The following is a 20,764-nucleotide window of genomic DNA, read 5'->3' as shown; positions in this document are numbered from 1 at the left end:
AATATGTTTTGGGGTTGTTTTGTTTGCAAAACCTTTTGAAATCTTTAGATTAACAAAGGATTTTGTGTCACAATGTATGGCCCAGTGTCAGAAAGCTGGGTTTGATTCATAGGTCATGGGTCTTCCAGCAGGACAATGACCCTAAACCCCAAACCTACTTCAGAAAGCACCAAGAGATGGATGGAAACAAAGTACTGGAGTACTGGAGTTCGGATCTAAATCCCATTTATAAAACACCTGTGGAAATATCTTAAATTTACTTTATTTAGAGAAGAAACCCTTCAAATATGAAAGAGCTGGAGCAGTTTGCTAAAGAAGAGTGGTCCAAAACTCCAGTTGAGAGGGGTAAGAAGCTTGTTGACGGGAAAGAGCTTGATTTCAGTTACTTTTTCCAAAGGATGTGCAACCAAACATTAAGTTACCAGTTTTCCTTTTTGAGTTTTGCATGAAATTGTATCAATTTTGGCATTTTTTCTATTTTTTTTGTGTTGTTGCAGTACAAATAAAGGAAATAATCAATTGTATAACAAAACAAGTGCCAAAATGTTCAGGCATGACTGTAAATCCTGTTTTAAATCCACATAGCATGAAAAACAGAACAACTGTCTTAAAGTCATGAGCAGATCTAATTATACATTTGTACACCTGTCTGTACTTATTATCAGTGTGTTTCCTCATTCCTGCCATCTTTCTTCACCCACTCACCCCCTCACTAACTCTTCTTTTTCCATCTCATATGACTACCATCATAAAATGTTCCTTTTTCCTCTAATGCTACATTTACACAGCAGGTGATAGTGGCCCAAATCCACTGGTCTTACCAAATCTAATTTGGTTTATTTTAGGCTGTTTAGACCATCTTTCATTTATAGTTTTATCCCATTTTCTCCTTAGTTTGTAATTTAAATGTATATATAAACTCCCCAATCTCATGCTCATTGCTATCTTACACCTCGCCAACGATCTTAATTGTCAGGTACATTTCTGGTGTATTGCTATCTTTTGCAATGAAAAACATGGGTGCACCACTGACTGAATACAACCTAGACAGACGGACGTCAGCAGTCAGACGTTCATTGCTATCTTGGCAGTGAATTTTCATCAACACAAGCGCATCCCCAACGCTTGTACACCATCACTTGATGCACAAACATGTACACATAGACAGAATACAAAATAAAATAACATTATTCTACATCAAAACAAATTATAGACCATTGTCATATTACTTTTAGTATTACTTTTATTAGTGTTTGCTAATGTAAACGAGCAGGTCAGTTTCTTCTGCTAAAAAAGCATTGGACACATCCAGGTAGCTGCGCCATTAAAATAGCAATACGCCAAAGTCATAGCCCATATTGCACTTAAAGGGAACGAGAAGTGACAACTTGATTGGTTTATTGCAAATTTGGTTTATTCCAAAATGAACCAGACTTTTCTTTTAACCTTTGGTTGTTTTTTAAGGTTTTTTGTATTTTAACCTGCTTTGTGAACGTAGCCTTTTCCCTGTAACCCTCTGCTCTCACCTCCTGGTACTTGCACTCCTCAGGCGTGAGCTTCTGCAGGATGCCGCTCTCTTTAACAGACGGCAGGTCCTGCCACAGTGTGTTCTGTTTTATAGATGACTGGATGGGGCTGCTGCGGTTCTCTCCTGTATCCGCCCCAGTCACTGTTCCCGTACTACAGCTGCTCTTGCTGCGTGGATGCCAGTCGTCCCCCTGGAAGTCTGCGCTGGTTTTGCTAATGTTACGGCACACTGTTTGGCGACGGATCTCACGAGATATGTACGTTTCTGTATAAATCTGGTACAGAAACTCTGAGATGTGGATAAAAAGAGAAAGAGAAGGAGGGGAAAAAAGAGTATAACAAATATTAAATAATCAGTGGAAAAATCAGCTTAGTGTCCTGTATTTTACATGAACGTCTGAAAAGGTTTTGGAAAGATGAATCTCAAACTTCGAGTTGCCAAGCGAAATCCTTGAAACTCTTAGAATTTGAAGATTTTTGGTAAAGAGGAGTAAAGCCAAAGTACCCCCCCCTTACAAGACGTGTGAAAACTTCTATCCAACAATAAGTAACGTCTGACCACTCATGTAAGTTTGTTATGTGGATAAATACTTATTTCACTTAATAAAAAACAAATTAATTTATAATCTTTATTTAATAGCACGACCAGACTCTGCAACAGCTTCTACCCCCAAGCCATCAGACTCCTCAACTGCAGAGACTGAACTGATGGTTTTTCTGTACATGCACACACTGTCACTCTTACCTCACTTACCCCAGAAAATGGAAAGCACTAAAAAACACTACTACCTCACTGGACTCTATTGCACACTGTGTAATAGAGTAATTACTACCTCACTGGTCTTTTTTGCACACTGCATAATTTGCACACTGTCTTGATATTTATTATTCTTTGTCTGTATTGTGTTGTATTGTCTGTCTGCACTTTTGTACTGTTGCACTTTTTGCACTATTGTTCTGTCTACACTGTGTTTATGTGCACCATGGTCCCTGGAGGAACGTTGTTTCGTTTCACTGTGTACTCTGTATATAGCTGAAATGACAATAAAAACCACTTTGACTTTGACTTAATAGATTTTTTTTGTTATTATTCGGTTAACTCTCTGTTAAAATAAACCAACCATAAACAAATTTAGACTGTTCATATCTTTATAAGGGTGTAATTTAGCAAAATCAGCAGGGGATCAAATTATTATTTCGTTATTTATCTCTGTTTACAGGATCTGTATGTAGAGTGATGCAGTAATAAAAGTCCTGAAGCATGCGTACCCTCCGGCATGTGAGCCTCCATATCCAGGGACTTCTGGCGTGTAACAGATGGTCTGGGAATAAAATGATGTCAACAAGTTATCCACACTGCAGATTCCAGACAAAACACATATGGAGCAGACGCTCGGTACGAGAAATAGAGCAGTAAATAAATAAATTAAATTCATTACTTCTGATCCTCTTTCTTTTCTGCGTCTCCCGCAGTGCTCCCGTCATCTTCATCTTCTGTTTAAAGAGAAAGAAAGAGCAGTAATTAGAGATCACATATCATGACGATATACATAATTATGGATATATATATATATTGTTTTAGTGTGTACTACAGAAGCCATGCCTGCATATCACACCAGTTTCATGGTGGTTACTGAATAATTCATGAGTGAAACCTTAGTGTCAGTCAGGTGTAAACTGAAAGCAATAGCAGATTGTTATTAGATAGATTTAGACTTTTATCCCATTTTCTCCACCAATTAACAAGGGCAATTACCCAACCCACTCATAAGGACTCCCCTCTATCACTAGTGATGCCACTTGAACACAAGTAGGGTAAAGTCCATCACACGCCTCCTCTGATACATGTGAAGTCAGACTCCGCCTCTTTTTAAACTGCTTCTGATGCAGTATTACCGAGTAGCATCACAGCTCTAACGCTCGGAGGAAAGTGCAGTAACTCGGTTCTGATACATCAGCTCACAGACGCAGCCTTGTGCTGATCCACATCACCCACGCAGAAAGAGCAAGACCAATTGTGCTCTCCCAGGGCTCCGGCGGCCAATGGCAAGTTGCATAACCGGGATTCAAACCAGATTTAGTCTATTTTTAATAGTAAATACAACATTGTGCTGATGCTGGGCAATATATTGCGAATACCTGCTACTAAAGTTGTGTATGGTTTAATTTTGATAATAAAGTACATTGTGCAAAAATGTTTTAGTTTCCAGATGTATTGACTTGTGCAAATAATTCAGTATAAAATAAAGGAGGACCAATAGCAAATTATATTAAATGTGTGTGTGTATATATACACACATATGGCTTTTATTAGGAATGCCCTAGGATAGAAAAAGCAAGAGTTCCCTCTGTTGTAAAGGATAAGTTAATTTGCTAGTTTACAGCAACCCAAATATGTTTTGGTTTGTTTAAGACTTTTAAGTTGCTACTTGTGTTTCTTGTGTGTTCATTTATAGTCTGGATCACTTCAATATTCATTTACAATGTAGGAACAAATAAAAAAAATCTAAACAGGGGTTGGAAAATGAAACTGAAACCTGGTTTTAGAGCACAATAATATATTGTGGTGACGGACAGTTCTGGTGGAAACAGGAGAGTTGAGGTGCACATTGAATTCTGCTGTGATTTGATCAGCCGTGGTTTTATGTTTTTTATTTTGGATACAATCCGGGTTAGCACCCGAACATCCCTTTCAGACAGCTTCCTCTTACAGCGTCCACAGTTAATCCTGTTGGATGTGGTTGGTCCTTCTTGGTGGTATGCTGACATTACCCTGGATACCGTGGCTCTTGATGCATCACAAAGACTTGCTGTCTTGGTCACAGATGCTCCAGCAAGACGTGCACCAACAATTTATCCTCTTTTGAACTCTGGTATGTCTCCCATAATGTTGTGTGCATTGCAATATTTAGAGCAGAACTGTGCTCTTACCCTGCTAATTGAACCTTCACACTCTGCTCTTACTGGTGCAATGTGCAATTAATGAAGATTGAACACCAGGCTGCTCCAATTTAGCCATGAAACCTCCCACACTAAAATGATGACAGGTGTTTTAGTTTCATTGTCCAACCGCTGTATATACATTAAATGAGAAGGTAAATTACTTCCGTTCAGCTGTTTTCCGTACCTTTAAGAGATTGGGACTGGCTGCTCATGCGTTTGGCTTTGGGTGGAGGGAGTAGAGGCATGCGGTGTAGCTGAGGGCTGTTGGGGGGGCTTTGTTCTGAAGAGGTGGATTTTGGGGACAGGGACCGGACCGGAGGCTGAGGGAGGGGTACCGGCCGGGAGCGCCGCAGTGCCCTCAGCACCCGGTTCGGCTCCATTGGCACTCGAGGAGGAATAGCTGGAGGAGATTGCTCATCGTTAATGATTTTAGAGCTTCGAGGGGGTTTAGTGATCTGGATTTGGGGGGTTGAGGAGGGTTTGTCGCTTATGTCTTTGTAGGGAATCATCTCGTGAATTACGACTTCGTAAATGGACTCCTCCTCCGACACGGAGTGGGCCTTGTTGAGGCTGGAATTGACCTGCTGTAAGGAGTTAAAGGAGGTCAGAACCACCTCTGGGCCGGGGTCGGATCTCCTCCTCAGCTGACCCTCAATCAGGTCTAGCGTGGCCTTAAATCGGATTTTATTCATTCTTGGGGGTTTATCCTGACTGCAGCCGTCTTCTGAGGATTCGCTCGGACACGTCTCCGATTCCCCGTCCTCAGCTTCGGCTTCAGCTTCAGCCTCAGCATCGTTCTCATTCTCGCCCTCATCAGGTTCCCCACCATCACTCTCTCCATCCTCTTCCTCACTCTTCTGCTCTTCATCCTCCTCCTCGTCCTTAACCGTCTCCTCATCCTGTTTCTCCTCCTCTTCCTCCTCCTCCTCCTTCTCAGAGATGGACACCCACACCAGCTTCATGCCGGGTCGCTGTAAGTGGCAGATACAGCTGCAGTTCTTCTCGCACTGAGGTTCTGGAACAGGGCTCGGGTTCTGCTCCACATTCAGACGGCCACTCTTTACCTCCACCTCCTTTCCATCAGGGGCTGGAAAAAAAAGCAAACAATGTACATATTAAACTCGTATTGTGTTTTAAAATGTTGCGGAAACCCTAAGGGTCCGTATGTGAGCCCACACTTCAACCTTTCATATTCAGAACTATATATATATATATATATAAAACAGCATATTAGTTTCACTGCAGTTATAAAATATATTAGTAGGGCTGGATATTATTAGCTCAAGAACTGAGGGTCAATATGTAGGTAAGCATATGTGAAGTTATTACATGAGGTGTAGCCACTAAAAGCACCAATAATACCTTCTTTCCACCAAAAAAGTGCTGGTGGAGTCACTCACTACGTATGCGAATGTGGGCGCAAACAGAAGTCGGGGAACGATTTGAAAACAACATGGCGTACGCGTCCAGACCAGCAAGATTGTGGGGCCAGAACGACACCGGCTTTTCTGGACGAGAACCTGTGATTTCGCAGTGGAAAAGCAAATAACCTTACGGGAACTTGGCACCAGCATCGGCCCCATGCCGGTGGAAAAGCGCCTTAAAAGTTCCTTTGGTCATCTAGTTGAGAGAATTCAAACCTGCAATATATTCCAGACCTTTGAATAGTTCTGTGAATGTGTTTGTAAAATCAGTTCTCTAACAGTGCCGCAGTGAGAAATATTTCACTACTAGGGATTAGCTTTATTAGCTTTATTGCAAAAGAACCAAAGAGGTGAGTTCCGCTAATCCCTCTACCAAATCCCATAATCCAAATGAACTGTGTAACAAACCAAAGAGCAAATCAGAAATATTTTACAGCTCCTTAATCACACAGGAACAAGGAGCTGTGTTCACTTTTATAATCAAGGCATTTTAGGTATTACTGGCATCTTGCCACTATAAAAACACAAAGCATGCCAACTCTACGATGTACTACTGTTCCCACAGTAGCCTACTGCACATGCCATTACACAATCTGCAGTTCAACTCAGTTAAAAGTTGTTGAGTTTAGACCAAGACTTTTAGTGGTTGAGCCAACACCAAGACTTTTGCCAGCAGAGTCAAGACCAAGACTTTTAACGGTTGAGTCAGAGCCAACACAAAGACTTTTAGTGGTTGAGCCAACACCAAGATTTTTAGCAGTCGAGTCAGAGCCAAGATTTTAGTGGTTGAGCCAACACCAAGACTTTTTTCCAGTAAAGTCAAGACCAAGACTTTTATTGGTTGAGCCAACACCAAGACTTTTGCCAGCAGAGTCAAGACCAAGACTTTTAACGGTTGAGTCAGAGCCAACTCCAAGATTTTTTGCAGTCAAGTCAGAGCCAAGACTTTTAGTGGTTAAGTCAACACCAAGAATTTTAGCAGTCGAGTCAAGACCAAGACTTTTAACGGTTGAGTCAGAGCCAACTCCAAGATTTTTAGCAGTCAAGTCAGAGCCAAGATTTTAGTGGTTGAGTCAGAGCCAACACCAAGATTTTTGGCAGTCAAGTTCAAGCCAAGGCTTTTAGCAGTAGAGAAAAGACCAAGACTTTTTAGCAGTCGAGTCAGAGCCAAGACTTTTAGTGGCTGAGTCAGAGCCAACACCAAGATTTTTAGCAGTCAAGTCAGAGCCAAGATTTTAGTGGTTGAGTCAGAGCCAACACCAAGATTTTTTAGCAGTCAAGTCAGAGCCAAGACTTTTAGTGGCTGAGTCAGAGCCAACACCAAGATTTTTTAGCAGTCAAGTCAGAGCCAAGACTTTTAGTGATTGAGTCAAGACCAAGACTTTTGGCAGTCAAGTGAAGACCACAATTTTAGGCAATAGAGTCCAAGACCAAGACTTTTAGCAGTCAAGTCTAGCAAACATCAAGACTTTTAGCTGTAGAGTCAAGATCAAGATTTCAGGAGTCGAGTCAGAGCCAACACCAATACTTTTAGCATTCGAGTCAAAACCAAGAGTTTTAGCGGTCATCAAGACCAATACTTTTAGCAGATGACTGAAAACCAAGGCAGTCGAGTCAAGACCATTACTTTTTAGCGGTCAAGTCAAGACCAAGACTTTTAGCAGCCGAGTCAAGACCATAACTTTTGGCAGTCATGTGCAAGCAAACACCAAACTTTTACCAGTCAAGTCCAGCAAACATCAAGACTTTTAGCAGTTGAGTCAGAGCGAACAACAAGATTAGCAGTCAAGTCAAGACCACAACTTTTTTGCAGCCAAGTCAAGACCAAGACTTTTTAAGTAGAGTCAAGACCAAGACCTCTGGCAGTTGAGTCACAATCAAATCCTTTAACAGCCGAGTCAAGACCAAGATAGGGATGAGACAAAGACCAGATTATTTTTTAATATATATATATAAAAAAAAGAAAAAAGAAAAATAAACTAGTTGCAATTTACTGTATATTCATTATAATGAGTGATATGGTAAAATCATGTTAACATTTTTTCACCATCTTTATGATCACTTGCAATATTTTTACATGCAGACTATATCATGAATAGTACAGTGATTTTTATTCAATCTGGACTAATTACACATTTTGTAACGAAATGTACAGATGGGTCATTGTTCTTTAACAATATCTTTGCTATACTTAAAAAAGCAATTTATCAATATCATTTCAGGTTTATCAATATAATACAATAAAATACTGCCATACCTACAACCAAGCAATTGAAAATATTTATTGGAGAGGCATAAATTTAGCAATAAAACCAACTTTTGCCAATCAATTCTGTTAAAGTATAGAAGCTCTAGAATGTTTTGGTAAGACAATCATAAAGTCAGATCTAAAGTCCAGAACAGCATGTGTGGAATTTGCAGTGACATGGCCTACATATTCAACAGTGGAGCAGACCTTCAGCCTACTGAGCCATAAATCATTTGTGTAAAACAGGTTGAACACAACTGCTGTGAACCGTGATGACTACCCTACAGAGGAATTCCCGCACTCTTACCGCAAGGAACAGGAGCAGATCTACCTCTATCTAATTAATCATAATTAAAATTAATAATCAAACAGAAACAGAAACCGAACAAAAGGAAACATTTGTCTGAAACCCAGACAATATACTATACAATATGGGTAACAAAGACTAATGGACGAGTCAACTAGTCAATCAGGATATCTACTAGTAGTTGTCGACTAGCCAGAAAAAAAAAATCAGCAATTCGTCTTTTTCTTATCTTTGTTTTTGAGCAAAACCACACAGAACCTCTATCACCCTGCTGTTAAGAGCTAATAGTGAGCAGAGTATAATTGTTGACTGCGCAGAAAAGAAAGTTTAACAAAATATTACAACGTTAAAATCACTTTTGCTCAATTCCTGAATATCCGCTACGAGAAATAAGATGTACACAAAGGTTCTGTGCTTTCTTACTGTGTAGTAGTGGTGGGCGATATTATATCGTATACAATATATCGTGACACAGAAATATCATGATATTAAAAATCCATATTGTGATAATAGGGCTGTTCTGTCTTAAAAGTAGTCTATTATTTACTGTGAAGCTTTAGGTGTATTTATTGTGTAATTGTTTTAGTTTGCAGTTTATATGCATGCACTAAATATTCTGCAATATTTTTTGCTGCATTATATTATTTTATGCTATATTATTTATTTTGCCACATTATGATTATTCTGTTATACTATATGTATTCCTGAAATGGATTAATTATTTTAGTTTTCCTATATCGCCAAATATATCGTTATCGCAAAAATATCCTGAAATATCGTGATATTATTTTAGAGCCATATCGCCCACCCCTACTGTGTAAATGAATTCATTTCCAGTGCTATCAGTGGTGCTACTCAATTCTCATGTGAGTAAAATGTACACAGAAAAAAGCCAGTTAGTCTTTTGGTAAATAAACAGACAATAACGCTGCATATGATTTCTGCTAACAGGCTACTATCCTAGCCCTGTACAGCCTGTCTATATTTCAGCAGGAATTCAACAGCCACTTTGTGGAAGAGAGATTAAACTGATAAAGAGTGTGATAAGTAACGATGCTTTATGAGAGTAGAGTGAAAACTGAACTTGAACATGCCGTTTGTCAACTTTCTAAACAGTGCTGTAGGGAGCCAGGGTCGGAAGCAGGTGTGTGTTAAAGGATACACTGAAATAGGCCTTAAAATTAATGCTTAATACTTTTGGTTGCCAAATATTCAGTGCATCCTGGTGCATTACCATACACAAATTGTACTGGAATACTGCATACATTTACACTAGTGCTGGGCAGTATACCGGTTTTTCTGCTATACTGGAGGGGATTTTTCCACATACTGCCATACTGCTAGACGTGGCACGGAGCACCCTGTAGAACAGCACCGCCAAAGAAGCATATACAGCTAATGCTAGCCAGTTAGCATAACAAGCTAGTTCACTGGAATAATGGTAGTTCAGCTCTGTGGAGTTAAATGCTCCATCCTGCCTAGAGAAAAATGAGAAGAGCACTTTATCTGAGGAGCTCCTGCTTCTACTCCTCACTGTACAAGTGTTTTTTTTTATCCAAGTAAAATAGAAAAACAACAGAAAAGAGATGAATGGAGGTGTGCAAACAATTCACAGCTTTGAGAAAAGTTCCTATCCTTTACCAGACAAGCCTAGACTGGGTCCTAGACTGAGCACAAGAGATAAAACTCCTTAAAACTCTGGATACAAGGTGCACATAAACTTTAGTCCTGTTTAAATATATTATTACTATAGCTTGAAGGAATATTAATGCACACTGAAATTAATTTATTTGTTAATGAAATAGAGCTTTTGAGAAACAAATCTTTGAATACTTACCTTTTGAGTAATTTAAAATATTTAGTTTTGTAAAGAAAGTTGTGTTATGTGTGGAAGTTGTTGGCGTGTCTCTTTTTAAGGTCCATTCTACAGCTGTTTTTCTGATAATAAAGTCTGATTTCTTTATATATTGTTTGAGTTTGTGGGATAAAGTAAACCCTACACCAGGGGTGTCCAAACTACGGCCCGCGGGTCATTAGCGGCCCGTTTCCTTTTTTGGAGCGGCCCGCGAGGTCTTTTAGAAATAAAATGAAAGCTGTTAAGCAGGTTTTTATAATGTGAGATTCAACCTTTGTACGCTAGGTGTCAGAAACGGGCCAAAGAGTCTAAAAGCGGAGAGAGTGCGCATTTCTAGCGCAGAAAAATGGGGCAAAAGAGTCTAAAAGCAGAGAGAGTGAAGTTGAAGCGCAGAAAAATGGGCCAAAGAGTCTGAAAGCGGAGAGGGTGCACATTTCTAGCGCAGAAAAATGGGCCAAAGAGTCTAAAAGTGGAGAGAGTGCGCATTTCTAGCGCAGAAAAACGGGGCAAAAGAGTCTAAAAGCGGAGAGAGTGCGCGTTTCTAGCGCAGAAACATGGGGAAAAAGAGTCTAAAAGTGGAGAGGGTGTGCATTTCTAGCACAGAAAAACGGGCCAAAGAGTCTAAAAGCGAAGAGATTAAGGAGTTTAATATTAAGAGACATCAAGAAATGAAACATCAATTTGAAAAATCTTAGTTTACACAACACTGTCAAAGATAAAGATAGTAAGTCAAGTAAAATGGTGTGTAAATGAAATAATCAGGAAAAAAGTATTATTTAAAGTGGTATATTTCATTATTTGTTGTATTACAGAGTCTGTGGCCCCTGACTTCAAATATATTTCTCCTTCTGGCCCCCAACAAAAAAAGTTTGGACACCCCTGCAGTAGAGTTACTCACAAACCTGTATAAAAGCACAGTCGTGCAAAAAAATCAATCAATAAATAAAATAATAAAAATATTGTAATATAACGTGAAAAAGTCTGAATCTTGAAAAATACTGTGATATACATTTTTGGTCATTTCGCCCAGCTCTAATTTACACAGTATGAAATTTCAGTATTATTTTTCATCTAACATTCAGTCAACCACTGAAACCTTTACCCTGAGGACCCAAATAGAGCACCATTTTATTCTAAAGTGTTTTGTTAGACTGTCATGTCCTTTTTCTTTTCTATGGCTATCAATTATCAAAGGCCACGTACTTCAAGGATTCAAGGATTCAAGGATTCAAGGAGATTTTATTGTCATTCGCATCACATGTGGTACATGAGGTGGAACGAAATTGTGATCTCACGATCCAGTTTTACACCCAAAGAGCTGTTATTAATAGATATATAGATAAAAAAAGAATACAATAAAATAAATAGAATATACAAAATAGATAGATAAATATCCCAAGAATAAAAAAAATAAATAGAGAGTAGAAGGTTCAGCAACATGAAGTCCAGAGTGCAAGTGTGCTATAGCAGCATGATAATGTGAATTAGAGCAGTGGAGATAAAGTGTCTCAGTGCAAGTAAAGTGACCATGTTGGTAAACAGTAAACAGTAATAACCAATAGCAGCATAGAGTTATATAGAATAACTGTAGCCTGCAGCACTGAACACACAAAAGCCAGTTTTCCTGTAAATGAACCCTGTAATCCAACCCAGCTAAACTTGAGCCTCAATAAACTCTTAAAACTTTTGCTGTTTGTGAGTCAGAAGCTGCAGTGTTTTGAGGTTTAAAAGTGGAGACAGTTCGTTCTGAAATGCTTCTGCTAAAACTCTCAGGGTCAAAGTCAAACCAATAAATGCATAAAATAACAAAGAGAGGAGAAGAGAAACACTGCCTATTATTTTATACTCCCCGATCTGAACCCGCAGAGGCTCACGGCGGTTCTCCCAGCAGCACTTTAACTCACTAGTGCTTCCTCATTACTCACCATGCTGACAAAACACAAACTCGCACGACTGGATTCCCTGACCTGGATACACACTTCACACACATACACATTTCTCTATAGCATCACAACATTTTCACAAACAAAATCTACTATATTTCCATATTTTTATGTGAAATTAATTCACATTATTTATTTTTCAACGCCATTTTCCAACTTCTTATAATCAAATCAGATTAAAACAGACCATTTTTGTTGCAATAAAAAAAGAGGACATATCATGCAAAACTGTATTTCCACTTGGGTCTCATTTTTTATTGCGTATCGTACGTAATAATATAACCAACATTTTTTAATATGGTGAACGATATTATACTTTTTTTTTTTTTTACATTTGATATCAAAAGCAAAAATTATCACTGTTCTCATAATTTCCCATTATATATCTACTAGAGACTAGAGATTATATCCATTCAGTATCATTTATTTTACTTTAAATCCTGGATATATGGAGATATTTGGAGTGAATTATTAATATTATTAGTATAATGGAATTCTGGATCATTGATTTCTGTTACAAATCTTATACAATTCTTGTATTTTTAATATCTCAGTTAGATGTGTGCCATATCATATCGTATGCAACAATAAAATGTATTTTTTAAATTATACTCTTGCCGATATTTTGTCATATCGCTTACAGTATCGTTATCACGAAAATAGCATTAAATATTGTGATATTATTTTAGGGCCATATCGCCCACCCCTAGTCTGTATAAAAAAAAGTCCAAGCAACAAAAAAATCCATCTATTTGTTTTTAATTATTTGTGAATTAGCTGAAAGAGTGTCAGGAATCATTTCCTTCCATAAGTCGTTTGGATGCTCCTCCCTTATTGTATCCTTACAGTAAGAAAACGTATTGTGCGGGCTTAAGAAATGCCATTTCGGTCTGCTGTTCTAGAACCTCAGACAGTACACAGCAGGAATATCCAGCAGACTTCTTCTGAGGGAGGAATCTGTATCTACTGTTCATGGCAAATCAGCAGATGAGAGCCTACCGTGTACCATGCAGCTTGATTTAGGGCATATAAGTATGTCTTTGCTTTGGCAATGATAAGAAAAAAGTACACCTTGCACTACTCGAAACTCGCAAAATGCCTGTACCGATTGTCTTAATTAACCATGGCTGTGCTTTGGGCGTAACGTGAAATAAACCAATTCAGTGTGTCTCTTGCTCACCTTAACTTTTAAGAACTAGGTGTGCTCTTTCTTTGAAACATTACCAAACAGGCCTGTTTAGATTTATTAATAAACATTCAGCAGTTTCGGCTGATGAAAGTGGGCCAACGTACTGCAGGTTAACAGAAAAGGAGGCATCCTGTATTCAGGGGTCGTTTATTATAAATTGATAATTCTCCTGTGTGTGAGCTAGCCAACATCGTGTTAGAGAGAAAGGGATGCGCCTGCTTCCTATGAGAAATATATAAGATAAGATAAGGGTCAGACTGACCGGTGCCTAAAGGTAACTCAAGGCCTTTTAAAAAATAAATAAATAAAAAAAATAAAATAAAATTAAAAAACAAAATTATTCTCATTAGATACGATTAAATACAAACCGAAATAGTTACGTAACAAAATAAAAGGTAGAGCTTCTTAAAGACTTTGGGGATCTGAGTACAATTGCACAATTTCAATTATTATATTTATCGAGAAACATTTATAAATGGAATGTTTTTTTGTTGGATGATACAATAAAATACTAGGTTAATTTGATTTGATTTTATTAATATAAGATAAAGGCCTGTCACAATAATTGCATTATTAACTTATTATACAGTATACAGATTTGTACACAGTCATTTTGCTGACTTTATAATATTACATCATATAATGCATTTTTAAGAGCGTATTTAAAACTACATTTAAAAATGTAGTTTCATTTGATTTATGATTGAATATTTGGGAAAAAAAATCATGTCAGTTTAAATTTAGTTACTCTGTTTTTTTTTTTAAAGAAATAAAAGTTAATTACTGTTAAAAACAATGTCATAGTAATTTTATGCTATAAAATTATCATTACATCAGTGGTAAACAAAATGTTCTTAAATTACGTAATAATATTATTTATCGCAATTATTAATCGGATGATATATCGCCCACACTAAAATTGTTGTAGTTGTAGGTTTCTCTCTGGGAAGTCAACCATATAAGTCGTTTGGATACGACAAAGGCATAAAAAAATAGACTGTTGGAGGGGTGTAAGGTAGCAATAAGCATCACAACAAACTAGGGGTGGGTGATATGGCCCTAAAATCAGATCACAATATTTCATGGTATTTTCACGATAGCGATACTCTAGGCGATATGACAAAACACTGAATTAGAAAAAATATTTCAAGAATACACTACTGCAACAACAAAAATATATATATATAAATTTTATTACTGCATATGATATGATATCGCACACCTAGAGCTGGTCGATATGGCCCCAAAAAAATCTTCGATTTAAAAAAATATATATATATTTTCGATTTCCCCTACTAAATGACGTCATCGCCTAATTTGCATAATACATGTTTTTGAAGCTGTAAAAGATTAACATTGAGAGAGAGAAAAAAGTGAGTAAAAAACACTCTAAATATGTTAGAAATGATACAAATGAACTCCAACGAATGAACAACTTCTGTTGCTTTTTAAAATAGGCAGTCACGTCTCAAAATTACGTATCTTATTTTTACGTAAATTACATAAATCAGTTTTTTGCGCGCGGGAGAGAGGGGCGGGGCTAAGCTCAGGGGAGCGTCGGTGGTGAAAATTAAAACTCAGAGAAAATCGATTTTCATAAAAACACATCGTCCTTAACTGTAAATTCGAATTAATCAATAAAATCGATTAATCGCCCAGCTCTACACACAACCCTAACTGAAATATAAATATTTAAAGAATTTTATCAGACTTTTAACAGAATGATCCAGAATTATTAGTCATGATACTTATAATAATAATAATGCACTCCAAATATCTCCATATATCCAGGATTAAAGTAAAATAAATGATACTGGACAGATATAATCTGTTTCTAGTAGATATATAATGGGAAATGAGAACAGTGTGAATTTTTCTTTTGTTAAAAACAGTAAAAAAAAAAAAAGTGGTACCCTGATGTGATAATTAGGGGTGGGTGATATGACACCATATCTCTGGGTATAATATCGTTTACGATATTTAAAAACGTTGGCGTACGATACAATAGACCACAATGTGTTTTTACCATTTCCCATCCCTAGTCCACAGTATTCAATTACACTAGAGATAAATCACTGACATCTGTGAAAGCTCAGTGAAATGAAAGAATGAGTCACATTTCTATGAGTCATTATGAGTCATAATTAATATTTTATCACAATATAATCGAAAACCTGCCAGATGCTCCTGCAGCACTACCGTCCCTGTCAAACTCCCACAATTCCCACAGCTCTATACTGTGTCCCATATCCTTTACACCCACTGGAGATCATTTAGGCTGCTTTTGGGATGGGCTGGTCTGTACCCTCCCCCCGTCCCATCTGTCCTTTAAAACACCAGACTAAGAACACACACACACATATATACACACATATACACATACACACACACAGGAACACTCTGCAAATAAATCCATTAATATACTAAATGATAACAACTAACCCAAATCATCTCATTTCAGCTGGAAAAACAGAGTAAAACTGTGATGTGTGAGAAGGTATTGTATTATAATTAGATAATGTGAGCCGAATGCGAACAATTCTGATGGAATCTCACAATTGAACAATGATTCAGTTTGTTTCACTGATAAATGGAGAATGTTGAGGAATTCTCAGCCACGAAAACACCAAACAAGTTAGGACTGTGCATGTGTACAAAACGCAGGCTACTGTTTTTCTCATGCCTTGAACATATCAACCCCAAATTAGAAAAAAAAAAAAGTTGGGACAGAATGAAAAAAATTTAATTACATAAACTCATCTCCACAGTTTCTTACATTTACTTTCATTTCATTGCAGAAAGTATGAACCTGAAATATTGTATGCCTTGTCTGTTCAACTTTGTTTAATTTCTTAAAGTGTTACTCAGTATTATTTCGTTTCTAAACTGAAAGCCGAAGCATTTCTGAGTGGAGAAGTGTATGGATAAAATACTGTGTTTAATGGTACCAGTGTGCTGAAAACTAAAAACTGGGGTGTCAGGTTCTTCTTCAGGCAACGTCACGCGTCTTTACGTACTTACGTCACACGTACAGCCTCTAAAAGGGGATCCGGCTCAGTTTTACTGAACGCGAGCGGCTGGTGGAGCAATGGAGACTTCAGAAGAGGAAACTCAGAGCTCAGTAGCTCATTCACTCATAGTAAAACCAAAGAAACGAAGGAGTGAAGTTTCTGACTGAGCTCTCTCTCTCTCTCTCTCTCTCTCTCTTTCTCTCTTTCTCTGACTGAACATAACCTGGAATCAGATTCATCCTCTCTGAAAGGAGACCGCATCACACCCGCCCAGTCTAAAATGATTCTTCTGCATGCTCGGTGCTAAATTACCCATTCTCACCAGAGAGGGCCCTAAATCCCCCAAATTCAATTTGAAAAGTTTGGACATACCTTCTCACTCAATATTTAATTTCTTTATTTTCCCTACATAGCAAATGAATAGTGAAGTGATTCAAACTACGATAGAACACATAGTAAGGAATCATGTAGCAACTTAAAAGTGTTAAACAAACCAAAATACTCAGTACAGTAGGTGCTCTTATCTGGGGAGCTGTTAACTTGTGGTTTCTAAGGCTGGTAACTCTGATGAACTTATCCTGTGCAACAGAGGAAACTCTTGCTCTTGCTCTCTTTCCTCAGGCAGTCCTGATGAGTGCCAGTTTCATCATTAGGACGTTTTTGATGTTCTTTGCGGTGACTGCACTTGAAGATTCATTTACCATTTTTAAAATTCTTCTTTTTGGATTGACTGACCTTCACCTTTTAAAATATTTTTTTCTATACTTAGTTGAGCAGTTTTACTTAAATATTCACTATTCACTGTATACCTGTAACTCTACCTCTTCACAACTTAACAACAAACAAACTGATGCTCTCAAACACTTTATTAAGAGACAAGAAATTCTTAAAGTAATTAACTCTTGATGAGTTCAGCACAGCTGTTAACTGAAAGCCTGAATTCCAGGTGATTCTACCTCATAAAACTGACATATTCTGGTTCGTTCAACACTTTTAATGCGGAACATTTTAAATCAATGAAAAAATACTGAATTTAAGGAGTGTTTTTTCACTGCTCCTGTATATTGCCATGTCTCTGAAACATATCGAGATACATATCAAGTCACTTTTTGTTCTAATGGTGACATAAAAATGAGGAAATAGAAAGTCAGTCACGCATCGTTTGTCGTTCAGATAAGATCAAAGTAACCACAACACTGTACCTGATCGTCCACCGTCTGAGACATCAGGCACGGCAGGTTCTCCCTCGGTTAGCCCGGCTGCTATTCCCTCCCTGTTCAGCGTCTGTCTACGTTTCAGAGGTAGGGGCGGGGCCTGGTCAGACGTGACCTGTGGAGGTACTGAGACCTTGCTGCGGCGGGGCTTGATGGTGGGCGGTCTCTTGGTTTTCTTTTTCGAGTCTCTGCTGTGAGCAGCACCTCCTGCTGTTCCGGATAACGGCTGAACATCCGGCTGATTGAACCTACTGATGATCTTCAGTACATTCCCAGAGTTCCTCGAGGGAGCATCCTTAGTGTCCTTGTCTGTGGGAGGTGTATCCGAGGTGCCGTTCAGGGGTTTGAGGGGTATCGTGGGTTTCTGTCTGACCTCAGGTTTGGGGGGAGGCTGTGCAGTCTCTGGGGAAGACATGATTCTACTGGTTTAGTCCTTCAGCAGGTCAGCAGTGGGACCTGGCCGGCAGCAGGCCAGGCAGGGGGGTCACTGAGTGCTGGATACTCTCATCCTGCAAGAAGAAGAAATGGAGATGATGTTTCAGTGTGTTTTTTTAACAACACCATATTAAAAAGTAATAGTAATACTATACAATGTAAAAGTAAAACTAAACTTAGGTGTTATGGGAAGCATTTTGCCAGATTTAAACAGAAAAACAGCAGAAATATTATATCAAAATATTATAGTGAACATGCCTGACTGACAGCTGTCCATCACTGGCAAGCAAACTTTGTTGTTTGCAGTTGGCAGCTAGGGCTGCACGATATATCGTTTAAGCATCGTCATCGCGATGTGCGTATGTAACTTAAGGCAAATAAATCAAACACGTCATGTTGTAATGTTTTGATTCTTGAAGTAGATACACAGCGCTGTCTCTGTGTCTGTGTGAGTGACAGGCTGCTGCTGCCTGAGAAGTGTGAGGGGGAAGGGGAGTGTGACGGGGGGGGGGGTAACCGCACGCGTGGCCTCCATTATCCACATGGTTGGTCACGTGCTTGTAAACGTGAGCACGTGTGGAAAGCTGTGCACCTCAGTCCAGCGCAATTTTGCAGTATAGCTTTCTAGGGGCTTTAAAAAAATGTGATCATCTGTAACTCTTTACTATACTATAACTCAAACTATAATTTATGCTTTAAAATGTTAAATCGAATATGGCTCTGCAAGACTGTGGGAAACCTCTTGTTGATTGAAAGGGGGTACACACTGTTTTTCAGAAGGAGTTCGGCCTAGACGTTGAACTGGCAACCTGTACAGATTTGAGGGTTGTATTCGGTTGTATAGTTGGATTTGTCAATTTTTTGCAGAAAAATAATTTTAGGCCCTACCTGATACCTTGAATATTGACACTGTTTATGCATTAAACACACTTCAGAACTTTCTATGGCCAACATTTATATAACAATATATTTCTTAATTTGGGTGGAAACAATATATTTCTATTTTCTATTTAATATGGAAATGTACATTTGGGTCAGTGTACTACAATCATAATTAATCAGGACACTGAATTGATCGCCCAGCTTTACTAATGGACTCCACTCAACTACTGTAGGACTAACTCTGCGATTGAGATGCACCAGTTATTAAAACTAGAGCTGCACGATATTGGAACAATTTTACATCGCAAATGTTCTTATTTCGACGATATACTGCATGCTATTTTGAGTCCGAACCAATCAAAAGCTGAGTCAGAGCAGAGCTCTAAAAAACCCGAAGAAACAGCAAAACTACAGTAATCTGCCCTTTAATCAGGCATTATATGTTTTTTTATACGGTAAATAAGAGCGTTTGTTTTTCTAGGATTAAAAGCGTGGATTCAGCTTAGTGCTGGACGATATGGCCAAAATTTATATCACGATATATTCCATAATTTCGGTCGATACGATATAATTTCGATATCGACATAAATATTTTGAAGGCCTAAGAAAAACTTAAGTCTTTAAAGCCTCCTTTCACAAAAACTATATAATACTTTAGAAATAAAAAATGGTCAAAATAAACCAATGATCACTTTTAATCACTTATAGCAAAATAAAAACATGACATCTCTGTCAAACACAAGCCTATAACCTATATACAGTACAAGCCAAAGGTTTGGACACACCTTCTTATTCAATGCGTCATGAAATGAAAGAGTCATTAAAATAAAGAAAACACATTGAATAAGAAGGTATGTCCAAACTTTTGGCCTGTACTGTACATATTACCAATATAAATAACTTTACATTTACAACGGAGGCAAAGCTTCTTATTCTTCCGTAAACAAATTTAACAGATCAAAACAAAAGTGCTTCAACCAGGATAAGGAAAAAAAGCCTTTATATACATAAAAGGAACATGATATCACAGTCAAATAAGCAAACCTATAGGCTTTTATAACTATAAATAACTTAGATATAACATAAACTACAAAAGTGTTTCAGCCAGAATAAAGAAATTTAGGAGATTCTAAAAGGAGATTTTAGATGCTAACCGGAGCGCGGCCGAGTTTCAGCGCGAGAGATTTTCAGCGCGAGAGATTTTAGATGCTGACCGGAGCGCGGCCGAGTTTCAGCGCGAGAGATTTTCAGCGCGAGAGATTTTAGATGCTGACCGGAGCGCGGCCGAGTTTCAGCGTGAGAGATTTCAGTGCGAGTTTCAGCGCGAGAGGTTTTAGATGCTGACCGGAGCGCGGCCGAGTTTCAGCGCGAGAGATTTTAGATGCTGACCGGACCGCGGCCGAGCTTCAGCACGAGAGATTTCAGCGCGAGAGGTTTTAGATGCTGACCGGAGCGCGGCCGAGTTTCAGCGCGAGAGATTTTAGATGCTGACCGGAGCGCGGCCGAGCTTCAGCGCGAGAGATTTCAGCACGAGAGATTTTCAGCGCGAGTTTCAGCGCGAGAGATTTTAGGGGCCGAACGGAGCGCAGCTGAGCCGTGTTTCTGTAAATAATACATATCGATATGACACAAAAATGATATCACCGTTATTGAAACATTTCTCATCGCCATAAATACCGTTATCGAATTATTGTCCAGGCCTAATTCAGCTGTAACTGGAAATATCTGCAAAACTGTGCTAGACTGAGGAGCACAGCTTTCAACACGTGCTCACGTTCACAAGCAC

At 38.4% G+C, this 20,764-nt stretch overlaps 1 protein-coding gene across 1 annotated transcript in view; it reads right to left on the bottom strand.

The window, feature by feature from the left end:
* Positions 1 to 20,764, bottom strand: part of arhgef15b (Rho guanine nucleotide exchange factor 15b) — a 48,627-nt gene that overhangs the window by 19,781 nt on the left and 8,082 nt on the right. The window contains exons 2-6 of the mRNA XM_022670274.2: positions 17,650 to 18,170; positions 4,655 to 5,557; positions 2,967 to 3,021; positions 2,797 to 2,849; positions 1,527 to 1,816 (exon numbers count right to left, since the gene is read on the bottom strand). Of these exons, the coding sequence (XP_022525995.2) occupies positions 1,527 to 1,816; positions 2,797 to 2,849; positions 2,967 to 3,021; positions 4,655 to 5,557; positions 17,650 to 18,076 (1,728 nt within the window). The 5' untranslated portion in view covers positions 18,077 to 18,170. The remainder of the gene's footprint in view (positions 1 to 1,526; positions 1,817 to 2,796; positions 2,850 to 2,966; positions 3,022 to 4,654; positions 5,558 to 17,649; positions 18,171 to 20,764) is intronic.

The sequence above is a fragment of the Astyanax mexicanus genome, chromosome 15 (assembly GCF_023375975.1).
Source record: "Astyanax mexicanus isolate ESR-SI-001 chromosome 15, AstMex3_surface, whole genome shotgun sequence".
NCBI lineage: Eukaryota > Metazoa > Chordata > Actinopteri > Characiformes > Acestrorhamphidae > Astyanax > Astyanax mexicanus.
The sequence above is the reverse complement of the archived record's forward strand: the minus strand, read 5'-3'. Positions and strand labels throughout refer to the sequence as shown.